Source organism: Neolamprologus brichardi, chromosome 14 (genome assembly GCF_056152115.1).
Source record: "Neolamprologus brichardi isolate AB-2024 chromosome 14, ASM5615211v1, whole genome shotgun sequence".
Lineage (NCBI taxonomy): Eukaryota > Metazoa > Chordata > Actinopteri > Cichliformes > Cichlidae > Neolamprologus > Neolamprologus brichardi.
The window spans coordinates 30948919-30974881 of NC_142117.1; the positions used below are offsets into that span (position 1 = coordinate 30948919).

The window sequence follows — 25963 nt, forward strand, 5'->3', positions numbered from 1 at the left end:
ACCTGGATAATTATGTTCTCTAGATTCCCCCAGACCCTGGTTACTCTGCAGAAGCCTTCTCCATGAGTGCCTGTCAGACATTTTCACTTGCTCGGCTAGTTTGGGATTTTCTAAGGCCAACCTGCTGCAGAATCGTCACTGATTGACTGGGTCAAGTTGATAATTTTAATAGTTAATCATTAAAAACCTGGGAACAATCTAATTAAACCTAGATGTAGTGAAACATCCTTTATTATTCTTTCCTTATTATTCCCATTTGTGCTTTAGTTGAAAAGTTGACTTTAGTAAATGTGTTTTTCTATTACATGATAGAATGTCATTCTAAAGCAGCAGGGTGCATATGCAAAGATTCAATATGATACCTTGAATTTAGCATTTTGGTCATTCTGTCTTGCACTGAGCGTAACATGCTGGGTAGTTACCAGCCAGTGATAACAGCTTGGTTGAAAACAGGAAAAAATAGTAGTGGGCTCTCTAGTGTCTTTCAGTACAAACTTACTCTTAACAAAACAAGTTTGCACTCACTTAGTACTTACAGTAGCTAAATTATAGTAGCACAGTAGCCTTGAATTACACATGACTTTAGGTGTTAATACAATTTATCAGGTGATTTATATAAAACCCAACCTCTAGAATAGAGTAATGTGAAAACCAATGTACATCAAGGTTTGTGGGCATTCATTTAAGCCGAAACGCGTTGGTCAATTATTAAAGTTGTTCATCTTCCCTCAAGTGTTGCTGGAGTTCCTGCTTTGGGCATTCATTTAAGCACAACTTTCTTAAGGCCCTGTCACAGCATTTCAGTCGGGTTAAAGTCTGGACTTTCACTGGGCCATTGCAGCACCTTGATGGTTTTCTTTTTCCGCACATGTTGTAGATTTGCTGCTGTGCTTGGGAGCATCGTCCTGTTCTATGACCCAGTTTTTGACCAAGCTTTAGCTGTCAAACAGATGGACTCACATTTGAATCTATAATATTTTGGTACACAGAGGAGTTCCTTGTCCACTGAATAGCTGCAAGGTGCCTGGGTCCTGCGGTTGAAAAACAAGCTCAAATCATAACCCTTTCACCAACATGCTGACAGTTGATATGAGATGTTTGTGCAAGCATGCTGTGTTTATTTTTTTGCCAAACATAGCACTGTCCATTATGGCCAAACATACTTACTTTGGTCTGGTCTGTCCAAGGACATTGTTCCAGACGTCTTGTAGTTTTTTTATATGCAACCTAGCCATGCTGCCATGGTTTTTTTTTGTTTTTTGTTTGTTTGTTTGTTTGTTTGTTTTTGGGGGGGGGGAGAGAAGTTTAGAGAGAAGTGGCTTTCTTTGGGTGGTTTTTCAAAAAAAACATACTACTTCAGTCTTTTTCTAATTGTACTGACGTGAACAATAAGATTTAACATGTTATCTGAGGCCCTATGGAGCCTGAAATGAACTCTGACAGTTAATTCCTGTGGAAGCAGTATGGGGTGTACTTTCATACATTGGTTCTGAATTTGGGCTTTATGTTTATTCACTAAATAATGACAATGTAATATGTCATGTGTAGTAGTGTCTTGAAAGGGAAATTAGCTGTAGAGATCAAAACTGTCTGCTTAATTCTGCTGTAGAGTTGGTTATTTTTCAGTCCTGGAATTGTTGCTTCTTTAGTATAGAATGTTTAACTAAAGAAGCTGGAAAATAGCTTGTATTCAATCACTGGACATTTCTAGGAAACATCTTTGTTTGTTTTAATCATATAAAGATAGGATATCCTAGGATACCATGGTCTGACACCTTAGAATCTCTTTTGTGCCCTTTTGTTTCATTTTCCTGGAAAAGAAGTTGTTACATTTTAACTCTGTTTACTTTGAGCCAAAGTTTTCAGCATGATTTATCACAAGCAGTAAAAATTCTAGCAAAAAGCAGCCCCATCCCACTCCTGGATTACAACTGGCCACCACCTGACCTTGCAGCTGTATCAATGTCATCTTCAAAGGAAAAGTCAAGTGTTATTGACAACATGGTACATGCTCTTGGCTTTTCCAGGTTTCCAAGTTTTCTCATCTGAAAATCATATTTTCCTTTGAGAACATCTGGTCAATCAGCAATCAGATTTGCTGTGAGATTTCAGGCATTGGAAGTCATGTCCCCCAGAAGAACGTATACCTCTGCAATTACATTTTCTCCTAACTACTTGAAAATGCTTGTTTTCCATATACTTAAAGACAGGCCTCCTGCAGTTCCCACAGTCTGTTAACAAAGGAGACACAGCAGGCAGAGTCATGGGAAACGCAGAATCATTCTCACATTTTCTACCATTAGTGTATGTGTTTTCTTGGCAGACTCTCTGTGAAGTGTGGAAGGAAGTCCGTCTGATTGGGGGCTTGTTGGAATGTTGCATGTTGATCCCCTAAAGTAACTGAAGCCTCAAGTGTACGCTGCCCTGCTTTCAACCCCTCTGTTCGCCTCCAGCCCATCATCACTCACAGTTTTCTGTCTCCTCTGTGTGTTTAGGGAGGACATACAATGATCTGAACCAATACCCGGTGTTTCCCTGGGTCCTCACCAACTATGACTCGGAGGAGCTGGACTTGACCCTGCCAGCGAACTTCAGAGACCTCTCAAAGGTACAGGGGCCTCTCGGCTGTTCACCTTAAAATGATGGAAAAAAGAGGGGCAAGAAGGGGCAGCTGGATCTAATGGCAGGGGATTTTCTTATTAGGAGTCAGATTGTAAAACAATATGGTATTTACTGGCAAAGGAATCATGTGCTGTCTCTGCACTGAAGTGGAAAATGCTGATTGTAGCATCATGAAATGCACTCATCTACTTTATACATGTTTACTCCCTTTTGTTGGTGCTGCATTGTCTCCACACACAGTTTGTACTGTGTGCTTTGGATATATCCTTAACATATCTCTGTGGTCTTGCATTAGAGAGGCTTTTACATGTTTTACTACCACAAGTCTAACTCAATAAACTCAGCAAGGCAACACTGAGTTCATCATGGGGCAATCGTGGCTCAAGAGTGGGCAGTTCGTCTTGTAATCGGAAGGTTGCCTGTTCGAGCCCCGGCTCCGACAGTCTCGGTCGCTGTGTCCTTGGGCAAGACGCTTCACCCGTTGCCTACTGGTGGTGGTCAGAGGGCCCGGTGGCGCCAGTGTCCGGCAGCCTCGCCTCTGTCAGTGCGCCCCAGGGCAGCTGTGGCTACAATGTAGCTTGCCATCACCAGTGTGTGAATGTGTGTGTGAATGGGTGGATGACTGAATGTGTAAAACGCTTTGGGATCCTTAGGGCCTGAGTACAGCGCTATACAAATACAGGCCATTTACCATCATACACCCAGCATGATCAGCTCATGCTCATGACAACTTTATCCTTGGGGGGCTAAATAATGGATGTCTGCACAGCCCGAGTCTTCATACACTCAACACAAACTGTACAATTTCAAGGATATTTTTTTTTCCTCTAAATTCTGCCATGCAGCAGTTCTGCGAGTAATATACTTTTATTTTCAAGGTCGATGAACTGATAAGAGAATTCATCAGCACAGTGCCGCAGTGAAAGATGTTCTAAATATGGCTTGTCCAAAAAAGATCAAGCTGAGCAATAGTAAGAGCTCGGGTAACAGTGCCAAATCTCAACAGCTATGATTCAATGTCCTTAATGCCCTGCAACCCTGATAGATAAAGTTCAGTGTTATGTTTGCTCTGTCTTTGAATGAGGGGGGGAAAAGGCAGCAGAACTGTGGCCTGGTTTATAGGTTTACCCCCTCCCCTTTCTGTCTCTCTTTCTTTCGCTCTCGCTCTCTCGCCCACTGCACACTCCAGCTCACTGACCTGAAAACAGTCACATTCCTGTCTGAGCGCTCTCTCTCACTCACTTTATCGCTGCCTCGTTCCCCTCAAAGCACCAACACGCAGCCTAAGAGCCATCTCAGTTCTCAACAGTTTGTATCAATTTTCACCATTTCAAAGCATCTGTTTTCTTGGTTTTGTGGTGAGAGAGACGGAGGACTTTGAAATAAAATATGAAACAATCAGTCACAAGTTAAAGTATTGGTAATTTTAAAAAAGAAAGAAAGAAAGGTTTTACTCCTCTGGAGAACTAAACAGAAAACATTTTGGACAAACAGTCGTGTGTCTTGTCTTGTTGTTTTCTTTACCTGTGGGGTATCCAGGTGGGATGAAAAAGCCACAGAATGTGTATGCGTGTGTATAGAGATGTGTGTGTCGAGGGGAGTGATCAGGGCTGTGCCATGTGGAACCCTCCTGCCCCGGGGAGACAGTTATGTATTGTAATGTATTCTAGTGACATCCTCCCATGCTGTTTACAGGGCCGAGCTGCCTTCATTAGCATGAGTTCACAGCCTGTGTCTCCTGACAGTTGTCCTTGGAACCCCGGGGCTCTTACCTCCAAAAGTTCACATAAGCTGGTGTAGCAGAGAGGGACAGAGGCCCCCACTCTTCTCCTCTCTGTTTCATCTGCCCTTTTTTGTTCATTTATGGATCAGTGGTAGTAGCAGTAGTCTCTGGAGACATTCATTGTATATTAGGTGGTGACTTTCTTCTGTGTTTAGCCAGGGATTTGTACATGTATCAGGAAATTGAGGCTGGATATCGTTTCAAAGTGTTTTATACAGAACCCATGTTTTAGTACCATTAAGAATACCTTACTAGTTCTTGAGGAATTCAGTCTTTTTTAGATTAATCTGAGTCAGATTTCTGGGTAAGTGTTTGGTAGGTGATGACGCATCAGTCCTGTTACTGGGTCCAAGTCTCTTAACGAGTTGGCTGAGACTCTTGTCTTTTTGTTCTATATTGCTGCATCCCTTGTTTACTGCATATTCATAAATCCTAAAAAAAAAAAAAAAAACCCTAGTCGTTCTACTCCTTGTTTAGCTTTTATTTTCAGTACTGTTGATGTGTACATGCCTTTAAGCCGAGCTCTTCAAACCTCACCATGTACACTACAGCCTCTGGGCTCACATTGCCCCTGCTATATTGACCAATATTTTAACCCTGAAGGAATGACTCGCTGTTGAGGCAAGTAAAATTTCTGTGTAGAGATTTAATTAAGGATTGTGACTTTTTTAGTAGCAAATAATTCAAACTGGGGACCAACACAATTATTGCTAACCTAGTCGAGGATAAGTGATCTCAGATGTTGTTTGCTCTAGCCTTGTATATTTTTTCCCCACTATCAGTCAGTTTGATCTTCATTTATATCCAAAGTTATAGCAATGGGGGCATTATTATTATTTTTGGTGTTTTAGAAATACCTCACACAGAATGTGTCCATCTTTGTTGGCTAACTCTCTACCTCAGTGCTAACTTCTATGAGCCCAGTCACACAGGCCGAGGGACCAGTTAGCACACTCTGGCAACTGTGGATTATAAGAGAAAAATGTGTATTTTCTGACCAACTGGTAAGCGGATGCTGGCTGTCCCTAGGTGAAATTGGTCGCAAATAAGTTGCTGCACCAAAAACCTTACTGTGTTGCTAGCTAATTTCTGTGGAAGATGCAGACCTGTCTGCAAATTCTCACCAATTACTCATCTCCAATGCAAATTTTATTGAAGGTGAAAGAAGACGGACAGTTTTTAAAGCTCACTGGTATCTCAGAATTTGTCTGCTTTTGGTAACTGGAAGATCTGGAAAATAGTACATTTAGTTACGCTTTGGATAGGCTCTCAGTCTATCACATGAAATAAAATTTAAAAAAGCATGTTTTGCTTGTTTTTTATATTGAAGGAATTCAGGCTGTCCCCGAACTTAGCAGATTATACCCCACATTACGGGCTGCAACAAATGTTCTTCAAATAAAGTTTTTATTTTAACTTGTCTGTTTATTTTTGCCCTGTGGTTTAGTAAAATCAAGTCACCCAATGTAATATCACCTGTCACTTGTGAAACTATCACATCATTACTCTTAGGTTAATACAATATAATTGCAGTACAATTAGGCAACATTAAGGCTTTGTAAATTGTTATTAGATTAGTATTCATAACCTCATAGGGACATTGCACAGTTTGGGAGGTTTTCTTTCTCACAGACGAGTCATACTTGAGACCTGTTTTCCAATTATGTGCAACTGTCACTTGATGGACAGCATTGTCTAAACTGCTCGACATCCGTACTGATCTACTTAATGAGAACCTCCCAAACCTGTACACACCTACATTTCCTGCATTCAGTTAGCTTCAAAGTTCTGCTGAATGCTGTGTCGATTTGCCTCGAGGCCAGAGTTCTGCATATTTGGATGTCAGCTACATTCTCATGCAATGAAGTGTTTCATTAGATTCTAATGATTATTTTTTGACAAAGTGACAAGTAGATGATAGATGTATGGAAACTATCTTCCTCATAGCTGTTAAATGATGTGATGGAAATGTATTTAATTGCATAAGAAAGCAAAGGAAGCAGATGTTGCTCAACGGGCTTCTTCTTCACACAGAAAAATTTATTACGTGTATCTTTTGAAAAACATTTTGACAGACATAACAAAAATGTGACACAAGCGCAGATTTTATTCAATTTAAATGTATATTTCCACCTTAACAAATTTGAGAAAAAAAACCCTCATGGTCTTGAAAGAGCTATAATATATAGGAGGCTATTTTCTTCCTCTCTGAGCTGAGAATCTCTAACAGAAAAACTTTCAGTAACACAGACACAGCTTGGCTGCTGCAAAGCACTCCCTCCACACTTTTCTCTCTATAATGGAGGCTTCATCACTCACACTTCCGCTCCAGTCAGGCTGTTTGGAGCACATCTGCTTTATCTTGAGTTGGAGCAACTTGATTGCATTAGACTGGAGCTGCATGCAGCCCTGCCTCTGACGAGGCAAGCAAAAACGACTGTGACTTCCCCTGACAGAGCACCACAGCAACATACTGTAATGTAATTTCTTTTGAAATATAAAATGCAATATGCGTCTCTTTGGGAGGTAGCTTAGATATGACCAAACAAATGGAGACACTCTCTGCACGCTCACTCACCAATAGCCACGTTCATTTCCTACATCTTTGGAGTGCAACACCACAAATGATCCTGATTAAATCTGAAGTTAAATCCAAGTTTGATCACACTTTGTTTAGCTGCATTTCCCTTGGTCAGGTGTTATAGAAGAAATGAAGTCAGATGGGAAGAAAGTTTGGCATTGTCTGAAGCTGTTGTTTTCATGGTCTTATATCTGTAATCAGTGTGATATGTAATGTAAGAAGAAGGTAAGAGGTTGTTATTGTTTGTTGAACAGATGCAAGCAAAGCTTGATTTTTGCTTATCAACAGATGGTGAGTATGACAGGAATAAGCGACCAGTGAAATCCTTTGTGTCTTTTCTTACATTACTGGAGACATTGTACATTATTCTGTACAGTTGTTTAAACAGAAAATCAACTTTTTATATTTCCATACATTATTCATTGGCGTATTTCATTCATTCTCCATAACCAGTTTAATTAAACCTCGATTTTTGGGACATCGTTTCAGTTATACATTTTGTCCTTTTGTTTTTTTAAGGTTTTAAGGAATTTTTTTTTTTTACCACAGATCAACCACATAGTTCATTATTCAGATGTATTCAATGTTAGAAGTAAACCTAAACAATCATACTTAGACATCTTTCAATAGACTAGTATGCCTTCTTAATACTGGAACAGGAAACCATGACACCAGGCATTGAGGTGTGCACTATAAGCCTGTAGCAACATGCCCATGCAAATGGGCAAGGCCTGTTGGTGCTGTTGGCAAAAAAAAAAAGGCCGGGGGGGGGGGGGGGGGGGGGGGGGGGGGGAGCTGTTGTTCATATGTGAAAAATTGGTCATTTTAGCTCATGGCTAGGTGGTTGGTTGGCAATGTGATGCTATCATAATAAACCATGCTTACTTCAGCTTTTAGGGATATAAATTAGATGTTATTGTTGTGAGATAAAATGGATAGAATGATTTTTATAAGCCATTATAGATGTATAAGTGCTAAAAACTGGTCAATTTAGCCCATTGGTAGGTGGATACTTGGCAGCATGATATCTAATATAGATATGAATCTACAGGACCCAAGATGTACCATGTATGCAAAGTTTTGTTGTTCAAATTCATTTGGTCTAGGAAGCGTTCACAGACAAAGAAACAAACACACAGAGATTTTATGTATTATAGCAAAAATGTGGACATGTACAGAATTTGGGGTAAACTGGAAGTGTCCTTATTTTTTATGCTTAAATTCCACTAGAACAACTGCATGGGAGCTTCATTGTGTCAGTCCTGCATGCAGTTGTAGCTGAGTGCATTATTTAGGCAAACATGTTATGGATGTAGTCTCTTTTTCAGGCTACCCAGAGTTATTTCAGTACAATGTGTGGACTTTAAGTCACCCTTTATTTTGTCACAAACTGGTTGCGCTCATAGCTTAAAATGAGAACTAATTAGACAAACGTTTCTTTCAATTAGTATAAAGATTTACTCTGTTAATAATCATGTAATTGTAGCTGCAGTTGGATTTGGTACAACCAGATATGTGCTCATGATTCTTTAAGATGGTGAATCATAATACTCTACAGTGTGGTGCTGATTTTGGAGTAATAAAGGGAGTTTATTAAGCATGAATACAAGATTTCAGTTTACAACCTCATCTTTACAAATACGTGACCATTGCTTTTGTTACCCTAATATGCAGTCTACACACGGACCACTGTTCAACAACTATACTTTGAATTTATTTACCGAGTTTATTTACTTTTTTGCGTATTTGTCTTACATGTTTCAGATTATCGACTGGATTTTAACACTGAATAACGATACCATTGGATAAATGTGAAACACACTTTTTAAAGATGATTTCACTGAAGGGAAAAAAGCTATCTAAAACTACCTGGCCCTATTTGAAGAAGCAATTACCCTCTTGTCCGTAAAAAAAACATCATACCAGCAATCGAACAGGATGGGGGTTGTGTGATGTTCTGAGGATGCATTGCTCCTTCAGTAGATGGACATCTTGCTGTAACTGACGGAATGATGAGGAATTCTTCTCTCAAGTAGAAAATCCTGAAGAAGAATGCCTGGCCATCCATTTGTGTTCTGAAGCTCAATTGCAATTATGCAGCAGGACAATGATGCGAAACAGAACAGTCCACCTCTAAATGGCTCAAAAAGATCAAATATAAGATTCTGGAATGATCTCGTCAAAGTGTACTCTTAAATCAGATTGAGATGCTTTGGCATTACATTAAATGGGCCATTTATGCTCGAAAACCCTCCAGTGTGACTGAATTTAAACAATTCTGGAAAGAAGAGTGGACCAAAATCCCTCCACGATGTTGTGAAAGACTTTTTGCCAGTTATCACAAAAGCTTGATTGCAGTCCTTGTTGGCAAACCGTTTTTAGGTTTAGGGGGCAAGTACTTTTTTTACTTAGGGTCAGGTAGGTTTGGATAGTCTTTTTCCCTTAATAAATGAAATCATCAGTTACAAACTATATTTTGTATTTACTCAAGTCAAGAAGGGGGCAAAATCTTTTTCATGATAGTATGTTTACAACTATATCATCATGTGTGACACGCCCAGTTTGGTATTTGTCAGCTTCATAGCCCATATTTTTGGTTTGTACTAGCTATATAACAACCCTGACTTATGCAGTTTTGAACAATCACCCTTTAACAAATGTGTGAAAAACCCTGTTCTTCAGCGACCTGGGCCTTGTGGCTTTCCCATGTAGTGTGTTTGTTTAGTTATCCTCACATGTTTTCTGGAAAGTGAAATAAAAAGCACTTCTGCACTACATTACAAATGACATAGAAAATGCCTCATTCCATTTATGCTTGCACAGCTAAACACGTTGGAAGGTGTTTAGCTATGGATTTTTTTTTTTTTTAAATGAATGTAGAGCCACACAGAAGAATTAACAGGAAATACTTTGTCAATTAATTTGGTGCTCCAGTTTCTGTTAGTTTAGGTAGAAGTCTTGGTAGCTGTGAATCACAGTACAGAGGCTGAGGCACTTTGAATGTACCCAAATTATAAATCTTAGTGTAGTTAATTGTTATAGTCTTTCATCAAAATATGTCACCTATTCTCTCATTTCAACACATTTTAGTAAATTTTCCAGCTTTCTCTTTGGTACCATAATATTAAGCTGAGCAAGTAAACCTTTTTACAAAATTACCACTATTGCCGGTTTGGCATTCCTCTTTATTCTCATTAGTACCTTCAGCTGTCTTTTCTTCACTTTTCTCCCCCTGTCACATGTATTTACCTGGATCTTTTATACAGCTCTAACCTGCATTAGTCACACTAGCAGTGCTTTTACAGAGTGTGAGACGTCTTGTGGCTTACACCCCAATCCAGCTGGGCCAAAACGTCACATGCAAGGCTATTATCACCCCATAAATCTGCGCAGATCTCAATAAACTTCTCTTTCAGTCTATTCAATTGTGCTAACACTGATGTGGACTGCCATTAGATTTTAAGAAAGGACTGAAAAAAGTAAAAAGAGACTGCATTTAGTTTTGACTTAGAGCTTCAGGAATGTGCAGTGCACCATACGCAGATACGATGGTAATCTTCTCAGTGAGCAAGAGAGTCTCCCATATTGAGGTTTCATACTGACTGCACCCAGCTAAAACAATAACAGTGCAGTTTTTAATAACGTTAGAATAGACATAAGCCTCAAACTGCTTTTATTTTATTTCTTCTGACCTCTGAGCTGCAGCTTCCAGGTAGAAAAGCTGCCATTGATTACATTACCAGTCACCCTTCCCCCTGTGCAACTGATTCAGTGGTACTGAGTATATTAATATTGACTGCCAATATGCTTCTAAGGCTCTCATATTGGATGAGGTGATTGAAAAGGCAGAGAAAGCAATTTATTCACCACTAAATGTATGTTTAATGGGAGTAATTCTGTTGCCTTAAAACACATAAAAATGAAACAGCTGCCAAAGGGCTAAAACCCAGTGATGGAGTCAGTTTAATATTGAAGTTATTGCTAAGGCTGTGGTTAAAAAAAAAAAACCTCTAAGATTTTGCCTAACAGTGGAAATAATTGGATAGATGTAATATATATATATAGCAGTGATTATTTATGGGGTCTAAATAATTAGGCAACATTTTTTTTTTTTTAAATGCAAAGCTGTGAAGTTTCAATCATTTCTGCTTGTTTTTTGTGCGCATATTATGGGGAGTATTTTTAATAATGAGCAAACTTTTCTTCTAAAAATACTAGCCATACTGGGGTTTTTTTAAGATCTTTTTTTTCTCTGAAAAACTGATCTTCCGCTTCCTTCAGTTGATAATTTTAAGAGTGTATATTGTACACTTTTAAAACCATGGCTGTGGCTTACCTCAATGTCTAAGCCTCCAGTAATATAACACAGTGTTGCATTATTAGATTTCACTGTATTTTCCTGGTACTAAACACAGCTATGTCTTAAAGCACAAAGGATTGCTGACCCAGGTGGAGATTTAAAGGGTGACCACCCCACACATGCACATAGCCCATAAAGGGCACATGCACAGAAATTGAGATTCAGTAGCTACTATTGTTATAGCAGTTTTTAACAATGTCCACATTGGTCTTTATCATGTGCTACTAAAGTGCAGCATGCCTATATAAGCAAATTCTCAGATCAAGTGACCAACAAATATAATGTTTGGTTACAGTGATTTACAATACAGGAAAACTTCATTTTCTGTGCCACCCAAATGTGTAAGTACTAGCATCAGAGTGGCCACCCCAATAAATATTAACTCCCTCACTGTGTTAAAGCCAAGAGTAGCAGTTCAGAGTAAAGTGCTTGCCATGATGGGTGTGTTGGGTGTAAATAAGGTCAGCTAGGGTTAATCCACATGGATTAGCCACAGCGTTTTAGTAGGAGACACACATATCTCTTTCCTCCATCCTTAACGCACCATCCTGCTAACCCCTGCCAACATGCCTATTTAAATTTTAGACAGAAGACAGCGCAACAGTTACTTTAAGGGTTCGGAAGAATAACAGGCTCTGACAGACAATTGCCAGAGTAAAGCTCCATGTCTGCCCTGAACTTTCCACCGCTTCCCACCCAGTATTACTACAAATGTCCCAACTGGTACCTTCCAAGATTCTGCAGCTTTCTTTACATTAATTCTGTCCAGTTATTCTTCAGCTATTGCTACATTTCATTTACACATTTAATTTGTTCTTAATTTAAGTAAGAACAGAGCACTAATTGACATGAGATGCTTGAGATGTTCCTATGAGGATAAGTGAAGTAGGATTCATTACTTTAAAACTGCAAAAAAAACTCCCATAAAAATAAAAAATGTTTGGACCATAATGTTACTCTCACTATTTTGATATCATAGGTAAGCAAATTATCCATATCCCCATGCAGGAATTGGTGTGCTTCACATGTTGTTTTTCCATGCACTATAGTTTTTCCAAACTGCAATGATGAGCCAAATAGTGAGGGCTACAAAGTAAAAAGTAGAAAGTGCCTTTTAGGAATGTACAAAAATTTTCTATGCTTTTTTTCCAGACTTATACAGCATTGTTGTTTTCTATAACCTTTGCATGACCACCATAGATTTGCATGTACATAAAAATTTAATTTAGATTGGAGATGACTCATGAGACGTGCTGTAATATTTAGAAATTATGCATGCAAAACAACACAGGACTGACTAGTCTTGTTGCCCAGGGATCAAGTGGATTATATTATACGAGTCAGTTTAGCACTCATGTTTAGTTTTTTTAATTCACAGAGAAGATAGTTTTCTTTTGAAAAAATATGAGATCTAAGTTGACACTGTATAATAGCAATGATGAGTTTATGATTTTTGCGTCTGTCTCTGATATACGGACCCATAACTTTCTGTTATGTGAGATAACCATAAGCCAAATTCAAAATGTCTCCTTAGATCTTATGGAGATTTTTTTCAAAGGAACTGCTTTATAGTTAAGTGTTGCAGAAAATGCCAAAAGCTGTTATTTCCAGTTTTTTAGCAGGCCAAGCAGGTGGCTACAAGTCAGGCTAATAAACGTGGTTGTGATGTGGTAACAACAAAGCAATATCAAATACTCATGCAGGCATACAGTAACGAATAACATATAAATACAGAATATTTATGTTAGAATAAAATGACTTATTTTTTTTAAATCTTTCATTTTATTTACGAACATTCTTAAAATTCTGCAGCACAGTCCTCACTGAAACAAACACTCGCTGAAATTTCTGTATTTTTTTTTCTTAAGTGCAAACCTAGCCCAGTTTAAAAACAGCAAGCACCAGTAACTACAACATAGCCTTGCTTAAACTTCAATTTGAGTGCTTATAGTTATAACAGTAGAGTTGTTATTATCATGAATACTTGTAGCAATGATTTTTTTTCTTTTATTCAGTTTTGAATTTGAATAATAAGCTATTTGCAGCTTGTGTCTATTTTGACTATGCTTGGTGAATATTTTGAACAAGAAGATAATGAATGACTAAGTTGTCTCACAGCATACAAAATTCTGCAGAGACACTGAACCTGTACATTTGACCCTTAAGGATATACGGAGGTTCATTACTGAGATTTATGCCACTATGACAGCTACATGTCCTACATACAATATGTCTGGTTATTTCAACTCTATACTGTAGTTGTTGTTGTATTCATAGAAAAACAGGATTTTATTTGGCTCTCTTTACTTTGATATATTCATTGTTTGAATATCATTTGTTTAAAAAAAAAAGCTTTCGCATTGTCTTCTATTTGTGAAATAACCAGAAATGTCAGAAACTCTTAAGAAGGAAGGTATCAACAAAAGACATGATGACACATTTATCTTTACATCATGTGACATCCTACTTGTTCATAGTAGGGAAGAAAACAAACAGAAAACCCCCCACAAACTTTTAAATTTAGTGCACTGGACAAATAATCCTCAACACACTTTAAGACTTTAGGGTCAATTAAAATTTATAAAAGGACCAACTCTAAGGTTTGTTTGCCTTACAAAACACGAGACTTGCAGACATGTAAGTACACCATTGTTCAATTCTAAGATTTTATATATCAACACATAATAAAAATATTAGTTTTTTCTTGTTTTTTAAAATTTGGGTAAATACAACCTCAGATCAAAAACAACACATGAAATATTACCCATTGTCATTCATTAACAAAAACTAAGCCAAAGTGCATAACTGCAGGAGGAAATATGAGAAACCAAGTAAACCCTTGCTGCTTCACTAGCATCCCAAACATACAAACAAATTTACAACAGAATGGGAGGAAAAAAGTGAAATCAATCAAGCAGATGAACCTGATTGAAATGCTGTGGGACTTTAAGGGAGTCGTGCATGAACAAATGCCTGCAAACTTCAATTAACTTTATATCGTGAGGAAAGGGTGAGCCAAAAATTCCTCCACTGTGATACAAGAGGCTTATAAAGCAACACAGAAAATTAATGGGGGGCACTGGATTTGGCTTTGTTTTTTGTTAAGTAAAAAACAACACAGTGTGAAATATCGTGTGTTTTTGTTAATCTGAGATTGTATTGAAATCATTTTAGAACCCGGTAAAGCCAGATTTGTTTACCCTGATAGTGTAAAAACCTTACAACTGAAAGATGGTGAACCAACTTTTTCACATGACTGTACAAAGCATATGTAGTACATCTTTATAAAGGCTTTTAAGTGGAAACGGAATACAAGAAAATCGATAATTGCCACAACTAAGCCTGTTTTGTCCTCATTTCCTTTTCAGCCTATTGGTGCCCTGAACCCAAAGCGTGCAGCATTCTTCACTGAACGTTATGAGTCATGGGAAGATGACCAGACACCACCTTGTCATTACAACACCCACTACTCCACAGCTGCCACCGCCCTGCACTGGCTTGTCAGAATTGTGAGTAAAACCTCTCCTGCAGCTACCCTCCCTCTTATTATTGTACTATGTGCAAAATCCCCGAATTAGTCAAGTATGTGAATAGGAACGAAGTCAAACCCAGACCTCAGAGAGTTTTTCATTTTTTGTCTGCATTAGTTGATTGTCACTTGTCAGACTTGATGATGCTGTTTCTTTGAGGTCTGTTGGCTTCTGCACAGGAAGCAGCTCGACATCTCAATTTGATTGGGCCTGAGTTAGACCAATGGCGCTCAGAAAACACATTTCACAGGCCAGTAAACCAGCATATGTGAACTAAATAAAGAGTGGCTGGGTAATGATTTACAGAGGCTGCTGTGACAGGTTTATGTGTTTCAGGCAACCCAGTGAGCGCTGGAGACATGTCCATCAAGGTTACTGAGCACTGTCCTCATTTACTCTAGAAGAGGAGGAGGAAGAACATGTACTTCCAGTCTGTTCCCAACAAAAAAGGCTCTTCCAACCTCCACCACTTCTTTGAGTTGCTGCACATGTGATTTTAAAAAATCTTACTAATTTGAAGGCGCTTTATGAGGAATTTGTACTGTATTTCTCCCCCTCCCCCGTCATTAGTAGAAACAGGCTGATGAACTGAGGGAGCTCCCTTGACAGCAGTTAGATTGGCCTCACTGGGTTTGTTCTCACAATCTCTTTCTTCCTCTGGTGAGTGATCCTTCCGCTCCAACCGGCAATGGTTGCCATCTCAGTCTAAGAAAACCAAATTTGAGCCAATTATCATTATGGCTTACTGTACTCAGGAAGAGCACTAATTAATTTTCCCTCAGGCTTGGATACAATGAAAGTATGATCTCTGCTACAGAAAAAATAACAGTGAATAATACAGAAAATTCAGACTAGTCCTGTGCATTTAAAATTTAATCCTCAAGGTTGAAAAAATATTTTAAATTCTCAGATTTTGACAGGTGCAATCAAATTAGATGTCAAGAGGGTGAGAAAATAATAATCAGGACTTTAAATCTGGGTGGAGATATTTGACTTTTGTGATGAATACATCTTTCCTTATAGGAGCCCTTCACCACGTTCTTCCTCAGTGCCAACAACAACAAATTCGATCACCCCGACCGCACGTTTTCAGGCATTTCCCGATCCTGGAGAAACTGTCAGAGGGACACCTCAGATGTAAAGGTGAGAATCACAACAAAGGATATACTAAAACATCTGTATCTATAAATACAATTGATATACATTTGATTCCTTGCTAGTTTCCTTTTTAAAGCTTGTGTTGTGGACTTGTGGGTCTTCGAAAGGCAATTCTTACAGCAAAGATGGTTGAAAAGAATTTATTGCACAAGTCAATGCAAAATTATAGTAATGTAGCATACATCTATATATTTTGCAAAATACCAAACCAAGCCTCTTTTTTCATATGCTCTCCTCCTTTCTGTGCCTCGAAACCACTGCAAAAATATATACCATCAATTATAAATGCCTCTTCCAAACAGTGAATCTCAAAGAGCTGTAGTGCACGGGAATACCCTATGCACATTTGATTTATCTCATGCGGAGAGCAAACTATCTCAGAGGTAGAACAATCCTGCTTTTGAACAAAGTCTGCATCTGAGAGAAAAACAAAACCATCTCTCCGCAAATCCACAGAGCAGTCATCGAAAATGCTGAACCCTGCTGATTTGTCTCCGTTTTGCCCACTGCATAACACGCAGCAGGGATACACACTGACCTCAAAGTGTCATATATTTCCAGCACACCCTGCATCGGGTAGTGTTGCCGCGGGCAATTAATAAAGCATTAATGACAAAAGCTATTTAAAATGTAGTCTTTTATGTACAGACAGAGCTTTTACTTGCCAGAATCTGGGGGAGAGCAGCTAGCAATCCATGTGAGGCAGAGGTAGAAAGCTGCAAACCAGTGAACAACTGAATAGTCAAACGCCACCCTGTTAACAAATACAGTCTACTTTCAACTACTTGTATGTCTGCATGCATTTCTTTTTACACACATAGCATTGCCAGTGATCTATTAGGAGAGCTGCTGGACTGTGCGTGACACTACAGGATTGCTACCAGTATTTCATAATGCATTAGTAGAAGGAAAATATTGTGCAAGAGCTTGTATGAATTAGTCATAGTGCAACATGGTAAACAATCAGGAAATTTAACGTTATTATTTGCTGTAATCTTTTAAAAAATCATTTACCTTCCAAACTATTGAGATTGTCTTTTTAAATGTGTAATTTTGGTCCGCATACCTGTGTTAACAACATTGCTCAGCATAGTCCTTCTTTTGAAAAGGATAGGCTGTTTGTCTGGCAGGCACAGAAACAGGTCTCCATGCATGCCAGACAGACACAAAAATGCCATTCCCAGACCCAGCAGAGAGTACAGGGTTAAGGTCATTTCAGCCCAGTACACCAAGCCGGCCCACTGAGCCTCTAATTTAAAGGGAGCTTGTTTTTTACCAGGGTCTCTCCTTCATTAACCCCAACCTCCTCCAGCAGTAATGACAACAAGACCAAGGCAGTCTGAACCCCTGATGGGGATGACCTCCTAAAAGAGCAAGTCAAATGGAAACAACCCTTCACCGACCAAGCCCTCACCTCCCCGACCACCCCATCATTAATGTTAATGTGCATCCATACTTCTCATTTATTTCGGTGTGCACTGGTGTAGTTATGTTTAGCTGGCACAGCCACCTATGGGCAAAGACGAGGAGACTTTTCTTGGAGGTATTGGACACAAATCTACACGTTCGTCTTCATGCACACAGAGAGAACTGCCACCATGTTGTCTGAAGGAATCCAGCAGCACTCCGTTGGTGACAGATTTTGACGAACATGTCATTAAGGTGACACAGTGTAAAGCAACGGAGGCTTGTGTGATTGACTTGTTAGCCCATTACAATGCTGTTGCAGAATTAATGGCTGCCATGGGAGGGTGGCTTGAAAACGGAGCTGGCAGTTTTAACGGCTTGGCGGTGAGTTACGGCAGGAAGTTTACAAATGAAAAAGAGGAGGGAAAGTGTGGCTGTGTGTATGTGAGAGACAGGAGGAAGCAGAGAGGAATGGCTACTTTACTCCCTTCCCTGTCGTGTGCAGAGGGTGAAATGTGACCAACAGCAGACCAGCAGGGTTATTGGCCTGTACCATGTCATGCTAACTCGCTCTTTCAAAACCCAGTGATTTATGGCTGCCTGAAAGCCCAGCACGTTATGTATCCCATAGGCAATATAAAACTCCATAGGACCACTGAATCTGACAAACACTGCATTCATAAAACAAGCCAAATACAAAGAGTTAAGGTACTTGTACCCTGCTTTATTTTCTCACGCTAAAAGGTAGACATTAACTTGTCTTTTGAACATGTTTTTAATGAGGACAGAGTGGAGGATCTGCATTCCTTGTGTGCATATGCCTGGCTGTGCAAATGCTTGACTCACTTAGCCATTTAGAGTGATCAGAACTGGGTCACAGTGGGAACTGCAAAATACCAATTTACTTTGAAGTCAGCATTTTTTTTTTTTTGCGTTTACCTATCCAGCACATGCAGTACTTTATGGATTGTTTGCCACAGGTCATTATTTAATCTAATAATGCTATAACTATGTCATCAATAAATAATAAAAAGAAAATCTTTTTACAAGCTGATATTTTTGTGACTTTCCAGGACAGTCTTTACAGCATTTCTATGCCTTTTTTTTGTTATGTATAGTGGCTCAAGTAAGGTCTCTTCCATTTATAAATATATAAAAGGCTGACTGGCATAAAAACTCTATCCTAATACACATAATGTGCTTTGGGTAATAGTCAGCAGTAAAGTATACATGACTCACTTCAATTCAATTAATCTTTATTCTTATAGTGCCCATTCAGAAGAACAGTCAATTCCAGGTGCTTTATACTGCAAGGTAAATACTCTGCAGCACTCTAGAGAAAACCTCCTTTGACCAAGCACTTTGCAGTGGTGGAAAGGAAGAACTTGCTTTTTACAGGAAGAAAGTTCTGGCAGAACCAGGCTCAGGGTGGGGAAGCCATCTGCTGCAACTGGTGAGTGAGATGAAAGAGAGAAGAAAAAAAGAGAGAATAGGGAGATGGGGTAAATCTATTTAAGATTTCTTTGAACAGCCTTGTAGGAATGGCGTCTAATAGACATGCTGATAGTTTGGAGGAAGAAATTATTGGTTTGGAAAAATCAATAGGAGATACAGAGTTTAAATAAATAGCTACAGTTGTAGTTGTCATACTTAATACTACATAGGTGGGACAACTGTGAATACTTTCCCTAAGTACTGAAATTTTATTTGTGAAGTCATTACTGGTTAAAATTAGTGTGTAGAGTGTAGAGTGTTTGTCTGCCTGGCTGTAGTGAGAAAAAGAAACCTGGTGTTGTTCCTGTTTTCCTCTATAAGTAAGGAGTAGTAAGATGTCTTAGCTTTACAAATGGCTTTTTTTCATTGAGAAACAAAATATTTTTCCAGACCAAGCGAAGATCTTCTCGTGCGCTTTTGTGAGTTATGATAGAGTCTCTGATTTCTCTGATTTGTTGCTTTCTTTTTCAGAAGAGCTATGATATCCACTAAGGATGTAACACTATTAGTGACATAATTGATCTCTGAGGGAGTAAAGCTTAGATGGCTGCCCTGCATCGTCTTGGCACATGGCATTGGAGAACAAACGAAGGAAGCACTTACAGCATTTCAGAAAGAAATCTAGTGAATTGAATTTATTTTCCAGCGCTCTGTAGTCCATTATCAGGGCTGTACTTAACTTTGTTAGCTTATAGCACTAGTGCTACAAAGGTTGCCAGTTTGGTAGCACAAGCATGAAATGTAAAATTAATATTATCCATTCTAAATATCTTGTTTTCCGCAACAATGATTTTGTCTGATTTACTTGTTTTCGCCGCTTTTGAGTAGTGCTGACAAAATTAAAGTTGCATCGTAATTCAGCCACAGAAAGTGTTTTACGTCTGAGAAGAAAGGAAAGGTTAATAAGTACAACTACTTGCAAACTTTTCCTTTCTCCTCAGACGTACCTTCAGTTGGTCTAGGTTATGTGTTTGTTTCATCCTGATGTGCTTGTTTCTTCCATTTTCTTTGAAAGGTTTAAAATGTTGCTCCATTTTTTTTAGCGTGAAAATACCATCTACTAGTGGAGTGGTGGCAAACATAATGGAATTGTGAGAATTATTGTAGATTTTAAGGCTAATTAAATAGATATGATAACAGTTATTTGTAACAATCAACTCGTAGTTGTTACAGACTGATTGCAGCAAGTAGTGCTATGTGTACTTACTGTGTTAAAAAAGAAGAAACATCACTAGGATATTCTACACGTGAGAAATCCTTTAGGAATAGTCTTGTCTAGAACCTCTGGTAAATATTTGCCCTCTTTCTCCATGTATAGAATCACACCAGGCTGTACATAGGGGCCTCCTTTACCAGGCTGAATTCCCCTCCACTGCAAGGTCCTGACCCCATCACAAGAACCCAAAGACCAAGGAAAAAAACCCAACTCAGTTCCCGTTTCATTTAACACACCTAACACCTCTGCCTGGAATAACTGGACTAGCACCTCTCACCGCCTTCTCGTGGCCTGCTGTTTAGTTTGTTTGTGTTACCTTTCCCCTTGAATTCTCACTTCATCGCAGTGGGATATAGAGCTTTTTTTTTCCTCTGTTTTTTATGGCTCAGTCCTTAAATACGTGATTTCCTGCACATGGCTGGATTTTTCAGTGATTATACAGTGTAGAGTGTGGTATTAAGCATTATTGCCCTGCCAGTCAGCTGTAAAAATGGAAATGTCTCTCTTCCTCAGGAACTGATTCCTGAGTTCTACTACCTCCCGGAGATGTTTGTCAACAGCAATGGCTACCATCTGGGAATGAGAGAAGACAGAACCATGATTTGTGATGTGGACCTGCCAGCCTGGGCCAAGAAACCTGAAGACTTTGTTAGGATAAACAGGATGGTAAGGTTTAGTCATGACAAATACAACATTTCATGCTATAATTATATTGACCACAGTTATCCATACACACACCTCTGCATCCTCCACATTGTATCCAGTGTCTGTAAGGCGCTATACAAATACAGACCATTTACCATGTTAATATAAAAAAATATACTTTCCATTTACATCTTGTAATGAAATTAGGAGTTATTGCCTTATTTATTTATTTGTGTATATATATTTGGATCCTCATTAGCCTTTACTAATGTAAAAGTTGCTCTTTTTTTGAAAAACAATTGATACATGAACATCTATAAACATGTTTTGTAAAACAGGAAATCTAATAAATCAGGGAAGATATTATATTCATTCAGTACAGCAGTGTACAGTTAATAACTACTCAGTCTCTGATAGACAGCATAGAATAATCAATAGCAGTTTGGTCAGGGAATCCCAAAGGTTAGAAAAATAAAATTCAGCCTCGACTCTTCCACCAACTAGAATTCTTGCATGCATATATTCATAGAACCAGCTTTGTGTTATAATTATTGTTTTATTTATACCAATTTGACCAATTTTATAAAGACTATTTACATATTTATCCATCATTCTGAAACAAATGGTGCATGTAACGTTTCTCCTTGTAATGTTTCTGCTTCCTCACAAAAGCAAATCAATCAATTTCCCACTCTTCCTTTTAACCTTCCCATGCACCTGCCTCCTTGTCTTATTCATGGCTCATCTTATAAAGCCCATCACTCAATACTAACATTGTACAATCTGACCCCAGTGGTGTCTCCAAAAGATGAGGTTGAGGGCATGCATGTGAAGCCAGGACTCATCACTTTAGCAGTGTGCGGGGTGCTTTTCATCTGCATGTGTGTGGACATGTCTGCATATTTGTCTGTGTGTGAGCACGGTTAATACATATCAACATGTGACTCATAACTCCCAACAGGTTTTGGGAACAGCAGAAATAGAAAATGAGATCGGACCCATTTCTTACCTTCAGATAAACTCGACTCTCCCTTTAATCTGGAATCATTTACTGCAGAAGCTCAACAGCTCCCCTCCCCGCTAAACCTAATGAGCAAGAACACAATAGCTTCTGTTTGCAGCAGTGTGGATACATTGGTACACATATGGGCATATTTTCTCAATAAATATTAACATTAAAAATAACATCATGTTTTTAGAGCTGAAAAGCTGCTTTTTGGAAACTTAAAATTCCTATTTAGAAAAATTGATCTTCAATAACCAGTAGTCTAGTACTGTAGTGATGTATCTTGGTTATGATAGTATACCTTCAAAAATAAATTGTAATTTGAGCAGAATAGATACATTTAAAATCAAAGTTTATATTATTGGAAATAATGCTCAATGATACGCCTCCATTTAAGTATAAAGATTTGCTTCTACCTGAAAACCAGAATGGCTTCTTTAACATTGCTATGAAGACACAAACTTTCAGGCATCCTGAGGTTAGAGGCCACCGTGTTTTTTGAACTAGAGGTAAAAGGAGGCTGCACGAACACTCTTGACCTTTTCAGCTGGAGTGACAGAGCCTGGCTGGTCTTATGCAGGTGACCTTTCCCCATGCTGTACTCGGACTGCCTGGTTGAGCTCTTTTAGCCTTGTATACTGGCAGAGAAGTGGTAGAAAAGGGAAAAGCTGGGAGTTGTTACTGGCATGTCTGCATCTCCAACAACAAGGATAAAAAAAAAAAAGGATTACAGTCGATGTTTTCTCACTGTTGAAGGATACATGTGTGATGTTGCATTGCATTGTTGGATTCTCAGACCAGTGTATTCACACGCCCTGAAAATCATAGTCCTCAGCCTCCATTTTTTTTGTCTTTCTTTTGTTCTGTTCTCTAGCTAGCCCACACTCGTGCTTCCTCTATTATTTCATTTCTGTCAGAGAATCTCTCTGACTGCCTCCCCCTCTTTCTCACTCTTTCTTTCTTCATTCCCTCCTTTTCTCCCCACCCCTCCTCCCTCCATCTCTTTTCCTCCCACTTCCCATCTTTGCATGTGCCACTTTCAATTGTAGTGATATGCCCTGTGGCAAACTCTGCCTCTGTGTGCTTGAGCAGGCTTTGTTGGTAATGGCTGTTATTCCTGACGCGAGGGGAGGAGTGTAAAATTTCTCCAGCAAAGCCTTACGCCTGCATGCATGGGAATTGTATTGTACAATATTCTGGAACAATACACCCCCCACCCCCATCCCCCACCCACTGCATGCTTTCCATAGGTATATTTATAATAATTATCGGACATAAATCTTATCCTAAATATCTCAGGAGCGCTCTCACAAGAAATTTAGTCTCCTCTTTTGCTCTTGCAAGTAATTTATCAGTGTTTCTCCTGTAGACAGTTTTACTGTAATATGGATCCTGTTAGTATTGAACCTTTGTCTCCATGCAAAGATAGTTTTTTAAGTGGACAGGGAAATATGATATGGGAGGTTTCCCCTTCAGTCAGCTGATTAGATTATTGAGCATTCGGCTTCTGTTTGCATACTCCTCCTAATCTTTATGTCCAGTAAAAAAAAAAACCAAAATAAATATTATTAATAGAAACTAAAAGGTTTAATGCTTCAGTCATACTTTCCATTATAGTTCACTTTGTAATTAGTTTTGTTATATTTAAAGGTAATGTAATGGTCAGTAAGGTTGTGTTTTATGTTACTCACTGTTGGGTGGAAGTGAAATTTGTATTGTGTCTTTTGGCCCATGTGCTATGCGCTGCTGGTATGCCTCTCACCTCTAATTGCCCCATACTCCTCTGACAGGCCCTGGAAAGCGAGTTTGTGTCATGTCAGCTTCATCAGTGGATTGACCTTATTTTCGGCTACAAGCAGCGAGGCCCAGAGGCGATGCGCGCCCTCAACGTCTTTCACTACCTGACTTACGAGGGCTCCGTCAACCTGGACAGTATCACTGACCCTTTGCTCAGAGAGGTAAAGCACACGGACGCACACACGCCAACCCCTCTTTTTTTTTTTTCTGTTGCTCAACATAACCACAACTTCCTGTCTCTATTTGTTCTGGCATGTGCAGGAGCTCCAGGAGCATTCGCATCATGCATCTGTCAGTCAAATGTTGTGTCATGCAAATGTACACCGTGAGAGAATCAGATAAAGATCATGACTCACTGCAGGTTTTTATTTTTTATTTGTGTAATTTCCTGGTTACACAAACAGATTTTCTGGAATTATTAATACTCTCTCAGATAAACAACAGTCTTTTCATATCATTCAGCATTATCATTATTCACAGCTTGTCTTAACATCGTAACAATGTCCTCCTTTTTTTTTGTCACGTCGAAGATACTGTCTGTCCTCGCCCTGAATCAGATCAGTGAATGTGACCTCACTCTTTGATCAATCACCAGAGGTCACTTAGTCAGTAGATGAGGGAGTGAATCCTCTTGTTCTTAACAAATTAATTGAATAACTACTCGCTCCGCCATACTACTCGTGAATAGCGTAATTGCAAGGGGAAAGGGGACCAGAATATGCAGCAGCTGGCATGCATTGTGGTACTTTCCAGTGTGAGCTCGTCTCTCCCTGTGATATCCACCATCTGCTGTCTGCAAAACAAGTCATTTATATACTGTCACTTCCAGGGGCGCCTTTATTTATCAAGTGACCACTATGCAAATCACCTGCAGAAGATTTGGCTGATCTAATTACCAAACCATATTGTGAAAGAGTTGGTTTTCATCATTTTGAGGACAATTTTAGATGATGCCTTGTTTATTTTGCATCAGATTGAGGGGTTTTTAAGCTGTCTCCCACCCTGGCTGTTGTTACCCTGAGAGATGACAGTACTGTTAGTTAGTTGCACATTAGGAAGCCTGCTACTCAGGCTCCCTAATTGCACCCAGTTGATGTATTCTCTGTTGTGACATGTATTGTGAATATATTTTGTGAAGGAGAAAGAAATTGGTTCAGCTAATTGCAACTGATGTAATGTTGATATGATGAGCACTAATTAAGACGAGCCTTCATACCTTCAGTTCGGTTTTTCATTCCAGGTGGACTTTTTTGTATATTAAAACTCCCAGTAATCTCATGAACATGCTTTTTGGAAAAGTCGTCATGTTCATGCATTCAAATATATGTATTTTGTTTTATTGTATTGCAAAGGTGCAAATATGATTTTGTTCCAAGTAGAAGCCATGTAATTTGATTTAAAATCATCAATATTCTGCACAGTCTGAGAATGTTAAGAACATTTGGCAGGTGACTACCTGCTTCTCCTCCACTTCTGCCTTAATGAGTCGGTGAGGTGTGGCATGGAAGTGTGCCCAGTGAATGTCTTGCTTATTTCTAAAATGTGGCGATTGACTTCGGGGTATTGATTCATTCTGGGCCTGACAGGTAAAGCTGCAGATCTGGCATTAGTCACAACAATTAAGGCATTTGAAATGTCAAGAAATTAGAGGTCATGAGAGATAATTTCCGCCTGTGTGTCAGATGAAAATGATGACACCCTCTGACGTGCCGCTGGGCCTCTGGTTGAGGGCACGGTGACAGCTCTACTGGGCACACTGCCGGAACAGCAGTCCTTCACCGTGATGCTTCTCGTGACAGCCCTCTCTTACTGAAAAACATGACAGCAACCCCTGGATTCAGACCCCACTGTGTCACTCAGAAGTAAACAGACAAATTATTCATCAGTAGGACTCTATTCCTCCTCATGTCACTGCCCCTCCTGCCCCCTCTGATTCAACAGAGACAACAAAGTGTGCTATAGCCAGCAAATGTGGGGCTTTGAAGTACCTGACATACTTTAGAGTGATTTCACTGTGATATTCTAATTATGATGGAATACATGTTTAAACGCTTGACCTTAATCTGTATTAATCAGCGATCATATAGGATTTAATGTGCATTATCAGTGATCATAGCTCCATTCGAAACAAACACATACTGGTGGACATAATGTTTGAGACATTTCTGCTCAGCTCCCAAGCTGTCACTCAAGAAACACCCTCAAGGCAATTCTTTATTTGTACTTAGGGATTGCAGATAAGCTTATCTTAAACAAATTTCCACAGGCATGTAAAGAATTGGCAGTGATGTTGTCACATGGGAAAATAACTCAGTTACACAGATTTTACAAATTCTAAATGGTACGTTCACATATATTTACATG

General features: G+C 39.1%; 1 protein-coding gene across 2 annotated transcripts in view; it reads left to right on the top strand.

The window, feature by feature from the left end:
• Positions 1–25963, top strand: part of nbeab (neurobeachin b) — a 201267-nt gene that overhangs the window by 162022 nt on the left and 13282 nt on the right. For both annotated transcript variants that reach the window (XM_087851111.1, XM_087851113.1), the window contains exons 44-48: positions 2496–2608; positions 14715–14855; positions 15900–16019; positions 20665–20817; positions 23593–23760. In XM_087851111.1, the coding sequence (XP_087707237.1) occupies positions 2496–2608; positions 14715–14855; positions 15900–16019; positions 20665–20817; positions 23593–23760 (695 nt within the window). The remainder of the gene's footprint in view (positions 1–2495; positions 2609–14714; positions 14856–15899; positions 16020–20664; positions 20818–23592; positions 23761–25963) is intronic.